The sequence below is a fragment of the Mus musculus genome, chromosome 9 (genome assembly GCF_000001635.26).
Source record: "Mus musculus strain C57BL/6J chromosome 9, GRCm38.p6 C57BL/6J".
In the NCBI taxonomy this organism is placed as follows: Eukaryota; Metazoa; Chordata; class Mammalia; order Rodentia; family Muridae; genus Mus; species Mus musculus.
In genome coordinates this window covers 113,650,958-113,663,381 of record NC_000075.6, presented here as the reverse complement: position 1 = coordinate 113,663,381, position 12,424 = coordinate 113,650,958, and the positions used below count along the sequence as shown (strand labels likewise).

General features: G+C 42.8%; 1 protein-coding gene across 5 annotated transcripts in view; it reads left to right on the top strand.

The window, feature by feature from the left end:
- Pdcd6ip (programmed cell death 6 interacting protein) overlaps nt 1-11,638 on the top strand; it is a 56,536-nt gene extending 44,898 nt beyond the window's left edge. For 3 of the 5 annotated variants that reach the window (XM_011242941.3, NM_001164678.1, XM_030244125.1), the window contains 6 exons: nt 865-1,113; nt 2,302-2,436; nt 3,457-3,551; nt 6,173-6,305; nt 7,175-7,365; nt 8,275-11,638. In XM_011242941.3, coding sequence (XP_011241243.1) covers nt 865-1,113; nt 2,302-2,436; nt 3,457-3,551; nt 6,173-6,305; nt 7,175-7,365; nt 8,275-8,449 — 978 coding nt within the window. In that variant the 3' untranslated portion in view covers nt 8,450-11,638. The remainder of the gene's footprint in view (nt 1-864; nt 1,114-2,301; nt 2,437-3,456; nt 3,552-6,172; nt 6,306-7,174; nt 7,366-8,274) is intronic. The other 2 variants (NM_011052.2, NM_001164677.1) reach the window with 1 other exon arrangement.
- The last annotated feature ends 786 nt before the right edge of the window (nt 11,639-12,424 follow it).

Below are 12,424 nucleotides of genomic sequence, written 5' to 3'. Positions count from 1 at the left end.
AGTTAAGTTTAAATTCACTAAATAAATAAGACTTTTAAGTCCTGATCTGTTTCTCATTGCTTTTTAAAAAATCTGTCTGAGTACTTAGATTAGTAGTTCAAAATGCATGCAAGGTTTGCAGTTATACCATAAAGCTCAGGTGCCTGGATGTCTAGTGGGCTCGGCCAGCCCTGTGCTGGGAATTACAAATCTTGAGTACCAGGGAGTAGTGGGTGCATGGTGCAGGTGCTCTGCCTTCTGCAGGGAGTTCTGTTGAACACTTCATATCGGTCACTGTGGTCTTTACAGTGGTCCTAAAAAAGGACTATTTCTATCTTGCAGTGGACCTTTCCAGGGACACGTCTGCCCTGGTCACATAGTAACAGTCCGTCATGTTGACTGCTGGTACCCAGTGCTGAAATACTCTTTTCTTCCCGTCCCCTTTCCCTTCTCCATCTTCCCCTTCTTTCCCTTCTTCTCCATCTTCCCCTTCTTTCCCTTCTTCTCCATCTTCTGCTTCTTTCCCTTTTGCCCCTTCTTCCCCTTCTTCTTCCCCTTCCCCTCCCTCTGCTCCTTTTGAGACAAGCTCTCTCTTTGTAGCCTTGGCTGGCCTGGAATTTACTATGTAGTTCATATTTGCCTGAACTCAATAGTTCTCCACCTGCCTCTGCCTCCCAATGCTTGGACTAAAGGTAACACCAAACCTAGTTTAAAATATTGTCTTTGCAGTAACTGTTTTTTAGGCCCGTTTGTTTTCAATAGTAAAGCTTTGTGTTTTGAGTGGATAAAAATGTTGAGAACCCTGTCCTCTGGGATTGTGTTCCTCAGCCTGAGCTTTGTCCCCGGGGGTGTCTACCATTGACCATGTATGTGTTTGTTGTTTAGGTTGTAAGTGTCTTAAAGTCCTTATTATCAAATCTTGATGAAATCAAGAAGGAAAGAGAGAGTCTTGAGAATGACCTGAAGTCAGTGAATTTTGACATGACAAGCAAGTTTTTGACAGCTCTGGCCCAAGATGGCGTGATAAATGAGGAGGCTCTCTCTGTCACTGAGCTGGATCGGATCTATGGCGGTCTAACAAGTAAAGTTCAAGAGTCTCTGAAGAAACAAGAGGGACTTCTAAAAAATATACAGGTAAATTTGTTTTTTAAATAGGAGGTGTATACCAGCCTATGACCATTGAAAAATGTAAAAATGAAGAATTCACAGAGTAGAACATGGCATATCTGTAGAATTTACAAAGATAAAGGTCTTTTCAGCCCAGGCTGAAACTAGAACTCAAAGATCACTGTGTAGCACAGGAAGGTCTCAAACTTGCCATCTTTCTGTGTCTTCCTCCAAGTGCTGGGGTTCAGAGCAGTGAGCAATCTCGGTGCCAAGCACCTCGAGGGCAGGCTGCACTCGCCTGCTGTGTGTGAGGGCCTTGGGTCAGTTTTCTGCACTAGAAACAAAGCCACCTCTCTGACTAGGGTGCTGCATACTGGTTAGAAGGCCTTGCTACCTCAGACAAGTGTTTTCCAAATCACTTGTAGTATTTCCTTTTTTATTTTTCTTGTTCTGTGTAGGGAAGAGTCAACATTAGTTGGAATCATCAATGCTACAGAGTTATCTGGCTAATACATAAGACATTAGCTATGCATTTACACATCAGTAGTTTGTACTAATAGGACTTGAGACTTTGCCTTTTTATAGTGAGTGTGCAGAATTCTATAGTGGTATAAAGTGTTCTAAAGTAAACAAACACCTTTTATCTGGGTGTTTTTTGTGTTATAGAATGATAAAAGTTGGTAACTTACTGATTATGTTTTGATACCTATTGGATTTGTGATATTTTACTTAAGAAAAAAGTCAAAGCAGTGTACTGGCATAAAACAAATTCTAGATATTTCTTGTAAATTTGCATATTAGCAATCATGATTTCCTAATTGGAAAAGAGATCAGTGCATTTGTTGTTATATTCTTGTTCTTTGAGATGACAGCTTCTGCTTGCCTCTGCCTCCCCAGTGTTGGGATTAAAGGCGTGTGCCATTACACCCATTCCTGTTACAAATGTTTTGATTGGCTATCAAGATGGCTCAGGGGATAAAGGTGCATGCCACCAATCCTGATAACTTGAGTTCCATCCCTGGGATCCATGTGGTGACAGGAGAGAACCAACTCTTGACATTTGTGCTCTGACTTCCCTGTGTGTACTGTGGCATAAGCACACCTGCACACATACAGGTGTATTCAATAAATAATGAATGAAAAATTAAGTATTTCAAGGTGAATTAAATGTATAAATAAATATATATTTTGTTTGTGTGTTTGTTTTTTACAAAGGTCTCACACCAAGAATTCTCCAAAATGAAGCAATCTAACAACGAGGCTAACTTGAGAGAAGAAGTTCTGAAGAACCTAGCAACTGCGTATGACAACTTTGTTGAGCTTGTAGCTAACTTGAAGGAGGGCACAAAGGTATGTGTGCACACAGGAGAGACTAGAGCTGATGAGTAAGGATTGGAAAGGAGTGGCCACTGCTGCTATTTCCAAGTAATCAAGCTTTGTGCTTTTGACTTGGTTTTAGTGCCTTCTGCTTCTGTCGGGCTTGTAGAGGGAGGACTCTTAGTGGAGGCAGCAGCATCTTAGTGGAGCTTTGAAAAGTCAGCTTTGTAGAGAGGGGGCTAGCGTGTTGTAGGTAGCGAGAATCAGACCTATCAGAAGCCAGTGAGACATCTTAAGGGGTATTTGGGACTGATGTGTGGAGGAGAGAGACACATGGAGAAGGCTTTGATCGTCTGTGCTGGTGGTGTGGTGAGGACAGACTTGGGGCCTGCCTGAGTATCAAAGATAGGTTCTAAGTGCTTTCTTTGCTTTGCCCTTTAAAGGGTCTAGAGAAAGGCTTTTTTAATTTCTGATTATTTTGTTTTGGAGACAAGGGATTTTTAAATTTTTCACATGCAGAGTTCCTTTTGGTTCTTACCTCTGTAATGGCCCTGAGTACAGTTGCCTCGGGTAGATGCAGTGCTTAGACTCAGCAGACCTTTGAGTAGATGGCACTGTGAAGCCTTGGGTGCTGGCAGTGTGGTGGTGCTCACTGGGCCTCCGTGCTTTGTTCACTCAGGTGACCTGAGGGGTTCTCTGAGCGCCTTGGACTTTAAGTTATCCTTAGTTGGGCCTGGATTGAAGTTAGTGCACAGGGTTTCCTCAGCGTGAGCACGGATTCAGAATCAGCACTTAGTAGCTGGTTTCTGTCTAAGAACTGGGAACACGTTCAAGGTTATAAAACTTAACTTACTGTCTTTGAATATTTAGTGTCAGTGACCAATCTTAGGACATACTTAGTACTAAGCTACTCGACAGATTGTATGAATGCTTCTTGTGTAAATGATTTCAGCTTCTAGTTTGAGCAGCATTGATAAATTATTGTTAGAATGTATTTTTCCCTAGATTAAAATTGCTTTTTACTTATTATTTGTATTTGTTCTTTGCTTATAGTTTTACAATGAGCTGACTGAGATCCTGGTCAGGTTCCAGAACAAATGCAGTGACATAGTGTTTGCACGGAAGACAGAAAGAGACGAGCTCTTGAAGTGAGTTTGTTTTGTGCATCAGATGCTACTCGGAGCTGTGTCCTGTGTTTGGTGAGCTGGGTGATGCTGATGCAGCAGTTGCCCTTGTCCTCCTGACGTCTCAGAGTCATAGGGCGCCTTGATCTGGCATGAAAGAGCGAAAAGGAGCAGAAACCCAGGCTGAGGAAACCCAGTGGGGTGCAGAGGGGAAAGGCTCGGGTATATTAACCTGCGGAAGATGAACAGTTCAGAAAATAGCACGGTCCCTCCTTCAGGAGACAGTGGGAAAGCAGGGCCCGTAGTGGAGGGCTGACACAGCAAGTAACCCAGAGAAAGCTGAGCCTATTCACAGATACTGTGTTCAGGATGTGAATAACAGGACAGGATTTAGGAACTATTGACTGACACACCTTAAGGGGAGAGATTCATACCTGCTACTAGACTTCTCATTTAATAACCAGAAAACTATCCCCTGTGTGCAGAAACCACAGTTAAGCCTACACACATGCACACACACACTCTCTCTCTCTCTCTCTCACACACACACACACACGTATATAATACAACACACATATATACGTATGCATATATATGTATATATACATGAAAATACACATATATGTACATATACACATGCATATATATGCACTCACATAGTTATGCATCTCCATATATCTATATATATCTAGGAAACATAAAATTGTATGTTTCTGGATGGCTCTTTCAAATATCCCTATTGTTTGGTTATCCCTCTCCCAAGCCTTCCACTGCCTCACCCTCCTTCCCGTTGCTCCTCCTTTTATCTCCCTCTTTCTTCTCCTTTCCTTTGTCAATTCACCTCTGTTCTGTTATCCATACCTCCCTTCAGATCTTTCTTCTCTCTCCCCACAGTGGCCCCTTTCTAATTTCCTGCCTTGTGCAGATATTCCAAGTGAACACACAAATCTAAAGTGAGTGAGAACGTTTGACATTGGTCTTTCTGGATCTGGGTAACCTTGATCAGTATAATTAATTATCTAATTATGACCCTTTGCCTTCAGATTTCCTAATTTCACTGTTAACTGAAATGTTTTAATTAAAGCAAAGCATTCGAAAGAATTGAATGTTTTTTGCTTTTACTTCAGTTTCTTTTCACAGGTGATTTAAGCCCTAGTGTCAGTGGGGAATGCTGGCAGAGCAGCTGTGGCAGCTACTTTCCATGTTGTACGCTATTGAGCTGTGACTTCATAGCTTTTGATTTATATCATTAGTAAGGCATGGGAACTTCTCATTTCCCACAGATATGTTAGTTACTGGAGTTTACTAAGGGGGAGTCTTATGTTAAGCCTTTGTAGTATATGCATATATTTTAGATCTTTCAAAGTCTTACCTTTAGAATATTATCATTGACTAAGTGTAAGTAGTGTTGACTTACATTAAGCGCCTACATCGATTTCTTTCATTGAAGAATATACCTCTAGTGTATTTTTACCTGGGGCCTTTTTTGAGAGTGAGGGTATAGGTGACAGGTAGGAGGAGTGGCTGTGATAAGGGTGACTGCTGGTCCTCCTGAAGCTATTGATCATGCCCCAAGAAGCTGATGACCACCATGTGTCATTGAATATAAACCTTGGGGTTTAGTGAGACTTTTGAAGTTAATTCCAATTTACCTAACAGACTTTGGATTTGAAGAGACTTTAAATCTGTCTCTTATTACTTTTGTGTTTTGATGTCTTTTCAGTAATGTATCTTTTGTGAGTTACCCTAGTTACAAAGTACCTGAGTAACAGAGTACCTTCGAGACAGAGTACCCTAGTAACAGAGTACCCTAGTAACAGAGTACCCTAGAGACAGTACCTCAGTGACAGAGTACCCTAGTGACAGATGACCCTAGTGACAGGTTACCTAGTTACAGGTTACCCTAGTGACATTGTTATGTTATCTTTGAAGATAAAATAGTTCTGTGCTACATGTCTTTAAATAATAGGTTAAGAATTGTTCTAGAAATTTACATAATGATTTGCATAGATTAGCTCCCATCTTTGTTTTATTCCTTTGTTGTTTGTTTGAGAGAAGCTTTCTGCTACATCGCCAGGGCTACACCCAGACTATACTCTTTCTGCCTCTATTTCATGTATTTTGTTTGGATACTGATGTCATATCATGAATGAAATGTTAGCTTGGTGACTGACTAGGCTGTAGTTTTTTTTTGTTTTGTAATTAACTCTTATTAGACAAAAAGCAGTCTTCTAAGAAGGCTGTTTGCCTAGTTAATACATTCCATATTTGGGTTGTAACTAAGATGTCTGAAAAATCTACTCTCTCTGCTAGTTTTTGGAAATATTTTATTTATTTATCTATTTTTCCAGACAGGGCTTCTCTGTGTTGTCCTGGAACTCATTTTGTAGACCAGGGCTGGCCTTGAACTCAGAAATCCACCTGCCTCTGCCTCCCGAGTGCTGGGATTTAAGGTGTGCACCACCACTGCCTGGCCGTTTTTGGAAATATTAGGCTATAACCTTGTTTTGCTGCAGGAATAAAGACTTACTTTCTAGGCAAGATTAAAAACACATCCTAGAATACTGTCATTATTTGGAAGAATACAAAAAATGATCTAAGTGGTTTTTTTCATGGTGTCAATCTAACCCCCTGTCCTTCATAAGGGATCTGCAGCAGAGCATTGCCAGAGAGCCCAGCGCTCCTTCAATCCCTCCTCCAGCCTATCAGTCCTCCCCAGCAGCGGGGCATGCAGCAGCGCCTCCAACTCCAGCCCCAAGAACCATGCCGGTGAGTACGGTGAGTAGGCCATCTTCTCAGGTGGTCAGCGCTGGAGGCTCAGTGAGGAAACCGGTGGTCCCCGCCTGGCCAGGTCCAACCTTCTGATGCCTGCTGCAGTGTGCATGGTGAATTCTCTGGGTGAAATCAGTGTTAGAATGGACTTTCTCTCACCAATGAATGACGTGATGGAGACAGATGCTCAACCATGGCTTCAGAAATAGCTAAGCAGACCTAGAGCATGGCATGCAGACTCTGAGACACCTGCAGTCAGGAGGGAATTGTAGATGAGAATAAACAACTCATTATGGTTTTTGTGGCATGAACCTTGATTCGAATTTGGTTCACCAAAGCAGCCATAGGAGCCCTTTCTTTGAGGTGACCAGGGGATCTTGGATCTGACTTGGTATTCACTAGTCCTAGGGAATAGCTTGAGTGTTTTGGTGACATGCTGAGGGTTGCTGTCTGCAGGCTGGAGCTGTGAAGCTAGCAGCTTCAGGTGGTTCTACAGAAGCGCAGGAGATAAAGTCGTGTTAACAATCGCTGAAGTTCACTGCTTCACATGCGACTGAGAGTTTTAAAAGTTTTCCGTGTTTGAAGACTTTTGAAAAAAGAATTTGGGGCCTGACAGAAGGTCCAGTAATGTGTCTGACTGCTGGTGGAGACAGCATGTGACTAGACGTCAGCACCAGGAAGAATGGTGACTCTTTAGAGTTGGGGAGGGAGAGCCTTCTACTCAGCCGAGTTCTAGTGTAGCAAGCTGGTATTAGTGGCAGGTGGAGGAGGGTTTGCTTGAACAGTCCTTCATGCCTCCGTCTGCGCTCCGTTGGTTTACTTCACCGCTCTTTGAGACCCACACTTGATGTTCTGTCACTGTTTGTCTCTTCCAGCCTGCTAAGCCCCAGCCTCCAGCCCGGCCTCCACCTCCTGTGCTTCCTGCAAACCGAGTTCCTCCTGCTTCTGCTGCTGCTGCCCCTGCAGGCGTGGGGACGGCTTCAGCAGCGCCGCCACAGACCCCTGGCTCTGCTCCCCCGCCACAGGCTCAGGGACCACCATACCCTACCTATCCAGGATATCCCGGGTAAGGCAGTGGCACCCTGTGTCATCAAGGATTGAGTAATTTCTAGCTGTAATTAATCTTTAATGGCAGGTTTGTCCCTTCTCTCAACACAGGTCTCATGAATTAGCCATGTTGTCAACTTGCCCAGAAATTAAAAAGCTCATGTTACAATTACTTGTTTGAGTAGCTGAGTAGCTATTTACTAGGTATCTGGGATATATATTTTTATTTTTTGCACCTTGCATTTATATAAATATATCTCTTCTCTTTGAAATAAAATATATGTTTCAGGGCTGCCCTTCTTCATGTGAAGCAAAGACAGTAGGCCTTGTTTATTACTGATGCTTGGAGATCTCAGTAGCTCATAAACTGACGAGTAGGAACTGAGTTACAGGATACATTTGAAGGGTTAGCCTTGTTCGGGGATCAGTCATTCATTCAATCTTCTGTCAGTCTGTCTGTCCGTCTGTTCGTCAGTCCACCCACCCACCCACCCACCCACCCACCCACTCACTCACTCACTCACTCACTCACTCACTCACTCACTCACTCATGGATCTAACCTGGAAGAGCAACCAGTTCTCTTTACTATCATGCCATCTCTCTAGCTCCACAGGAACATACTTAGAGAACTGGATTGCCTCATTAAAACGAACTGTCTCTATTTTTATTCTTCCTTTAGAAGTTGGATTCAACATTATTTTTTTCTGGGTAGTATTAAAAGAGTGATATTCTTTTTAGTTAATGGTAGGGATGCTTTTTCTCTGTGTGTCTTGAAACAAGACCTTTGCCTCACTCCCTTTCTTTCCCCAGAAGAATGAAAATAGAGGAAGGAGGCGCTTGTTGAAAACTGACGTCACAGCAGTGACTGTAGGGTCTCTGTAGGGTCTGGTTTACCAATGCAGTGTTTTGTTTTCTTCTCACCATCAGGTATTGCCAAATGCCCATGCCCATGGGCTACAACCCCTACGCATATGGCCAGTACAATATGCCGTACCCACCGGTGTATCACCAGAGCCCCGGACAGGCTCCATACCCAGGACCCCAGCAGCCTACCTACCCCTTCCCTCAGCCCCCGCAGCAGTCCTACTATCCACAGCAGTAACGCTGCCACGTGCTGCTGGTTCAGATCAGAGCGACAGGACAGCAGCTGCCACCAGCTCTAAGCCACGCTCTGGCCACTCGAGAGTATCTTGCTCTATTGATTGCTGTGGATGATTTCTGTCTGTGGCTAAAGCCGAAGGCTGGGCCCCACCTCCACATTTGATCGCACTCGTGAGATTCTGCTGCTGTTGCAGTATAAACGCTAGCTATAATAGCATTTGAAAAAAATTACAGTTCCATAAAATGCTGAAAATGAGAAATTAAACCTGCAAGTGAAACATTTGAAATTAGCATACTTTATAAGATGCAGTTGGGACAAAGATGGCTTAAGTACTGATATTTAAGGAAAAAGTTTTCTTTCTCTTTTGGTTTATTGATTTAGTTTAATTTCTATTATGATATTTTGCATAATCAAGGCATTGTAAATCTTATAATTTAAAAATAAATTACTTACGAACAGTTGTCATTGTTATGTTTTGTCATTGATTCTCATTGCTGTCTAGTTCCTTTCTGGTATTAGCCTCTCCTTCTGTATGTTCACAGGCTCCATTACTGTGTTGAATTGCGTGAGCGTCAGGTGAGCAGTCAGGGAGGGCTGCTCTGCGGAGCCCAAGCGCAGCACCAGCTTGTCTCAGGCTCAGCAGTCAGCTCATCTGGACATTTCTATTTAAAAGTCCTTTAATGTGGAAGATACACACAATTGTTACCAAAGATTCTTCAAATAAATATAACATTTAAAAAGTATGTATTAATGTTTTATTGTTAGATTTTCCAAAAAAATGATGCAAATTCTGGTAATATTCATTTCCCTCACCCATAATTTGGTTAAAATGAGTAGTTTTAGCCATACAGTCTCATCTGCTGTGGAGGAACCTGGAGAAAGTCCCCTGTGCCTTTCTAGCCCTTGGTTCTATTCTTATCCTGCAATGTCTACTGCACAGTGTGTTTGAGCAGATCCTAACCCTCCTTTTACAGTTTCTTCTTCTTACTTCTTTATTCTTTTGTGGCTCCTGAAATCTGAGGTTATTTTGTAATTCAGGAGCATGCAGGACAATTGTTGGGACATGTGCCTAGTCCGGAATACAGCCCAGGACAGCAAGGAGATGCGTCCTGCACCAGGAAGCCGTGCAGGCAGGAGCTGTCCAAGGTCCCGGCGGCTCTGCCTGTGTGAGGCAGGAGAATGAGCAGATTCCTAATCTATGTTCTCGAAGTTTAATGCTGATGTTGTCTTGCCTTATCTCATTTAACTGATACTGTCACCCAGTCCACCTTTGCTCTCATTGCAAAGTCAGACTGTAATTTCAAATGTAAGACTGAAGATACGATTGTAAAAGGGAGTAAACTGGTTTAAACGTGTTATTCTAAAGCACCTTACTTTGTTGTTGTATGCAGAAAACACAGATGCGCTAATTCAGTATAAATGACTGATTGCCTGGAATATGGACGTTGGCTTAAAGTCCGATAGCTAAACCTTGGCAAAACATAACAAACATTTCATTGCTCAGCCTCAGTGCTCTGGAGTATTCAGTGTATGAGACAGGTTTATTTGAGTCCTCTGTAAATGGCATTTGAATTTTATATTCTCCCCTCCCGAGTATCTTATAAGACATCCCCTGAGTTAGGGAGTTCCCAGACTGCTACTCTATTCCTTATGAATGCAAAACAACCACCAATAGAACAAAGAAAAAGAAAAAAATGGCCTGAATATTCTCTTGGGAAAGGGGGTTGGAGGTCTATAAAGGGAAGGGTAAGTGTATCAGAAATCCAAAGGGAGGAGGGGTCAGGCCAGCAGCCATTTCCTCATGCTCTGTGTTATGCCTGCAGGGTCACAGAGGACAGGCAGCGTGGTGGTGGGGGGCAGCTCCTTCCAGTCCCCCTGCCCCAGCTCAGCTCCTGAGGGACACCTCTTGCCAACTCTCTCATCCTTTAAGTTGCTCAGGATGTTCTTCGGGTCTCAGGCTAGGTGCCATTAAGCTGCAGTGCTTGCTTTGCCTTCTTAAGCCTGTCCTGTTTGACTGGTGGAAAGCCGACTCACGTGCCTACCTACTGTGCTTCCTAGGAAACTAGATGGCGGCCCTCACCTGGGCGGGCTTGTCAGCACACCCTAACCTCTGCTCGGTTTGCTGTGCTCTTGAGAACGCACTGCAGAAGTTACTGTGCTCGATGGCAGGTCGAGGGTTCCACTCTGGCTCGAGTATGTTATCCCGTTTATAATTAGACTTTCTGCTACCTTCTTAAATGAAGGCACCTCCCCCGACCCCCACACACACCCCGGCCATTTATGTTGGCTCTCTAAGCCTCTTATGAAATGGATTGATTACCTGCCAGCTACTGAAGCTTTGCCGAGACACCAGTCAGAAGAGGGGAAAGCCATCCAACTTGGATTTCCTGTCCCCAGAGATGGATGGCTTGACTACTCAGCATGGTGTCAGTCTCTGAGCTGGAGAACTATTTCTCTGTTCCTTGGTCCCTTTCTTGATTGAGAAAAGTGCTCGTGTCACACTGCACAGCAGCCAGTCTCTGAGACGCCGGGTCTACACTCTGGCACCCTTGCATTTATGTCCCCAGTATCAGTGAGGATGTGGCAGTTGTATCCCCACCTCTGTCCCAGCCAGCTACCTTTTTAGTCAAGACAGATTAGTGGTTTTTGTTTTTTTTGTTTTCCAGTTGTGATTTACAGTTTGTAAGCATTCCTTTGTATACATTTCCTAATTTCATGAACAGGATAAAATAGTAAGCAGGCCTTGGTTGGCTAGTGGGAGTTTTTAAACCAATGACGAGTATGTCTTGAAGCCTTGCTACAGCCCTGTGGCCTATGATTTCTAAGACTTGTGCAGCTAGTTGACTCACAGTGTAGAACCGGGCACAAGCTGGACAAAACCTTTGCAAGAAGAGTTAAAATTATTGGTTTAAGTACAGACTTTAGAACTAAATGGAAGAGCATAGAAGGAAAATTATATTTTTAACAAAAGAGAATATTCAGGCTTTATTTCTGGTATGAAATTTATATTTTTTAGAAAATATATCCTATATTATCACACCGGAGATTTTAGATTCCTTTCTGGTTACAAACATTGCTGGTAGTTGGATTATATTTTTATTGTATTCATTTCTCTTAGGGGGAAAATTGTAAAGAAACAAAAAGATTCCGGATGAATGTATCCTAGAAATAAAAGTTGAAAGATTCTTACTTCTGTGGAGTATGAATTCTTATTTAAAGTGTTTCTACTTGAGCCTCATTTTCCATGAATGCATTGAGAAGTGGTGGGCTGGTCAGCGACACCCTCTGCGGAGTGTATGAGACTACAAAAGGAAGCCTGTTAGCTTTTAAACGCTGTCCAGCTCATGGTTTAATTGTTACGGGCAAACTGTGGTTCTCATTAATTAGCAATTCGGCTGCAGCTTTTCCAGACATGCATTTTCTTCTAGAGACCTTTTTTTGGTCTAATTTTTGGGACAAGTCAACATGATTACTACAGTATTCCCTTCATTGGAGAAGGGGTGATAACATGTTCCTCTTTCCCCTCTTTATTAATGCATGTTGGTTATAAAAATAATGCATGTAATTATGGCATTTCATATATATATACACACATATACATATCTATTTCACGGGCTTGGATCATACTCCCCCCCCCACCATGTGTTTCCTCCAGGAACAAAGTTCAGCAGTCAAATTACCACCTCCTTCCTCCCTTCCTCTTTTGTGTCCTTTTTTTTTTTTAGATTAGATTTTGCATATGAGAGATAATATGCATATTTATCTTATTTTGCTTGACGTAATCTCCAGGTTCATTTTCCTGGGACACAGTTTTATTCTTTTTGGCAGAGTAAAACCGTTGATCTGTCGTTAAGCACTCCTGCTGACTTTTGATCGAGCCGTTGTGAGTGATACCACACTAAGCGTGCGTGAGTTCAGGCACTCTGTAGACTCTGATCTCTGGGCATATTCCCAGGAATGGGAGGGGGCATCAGA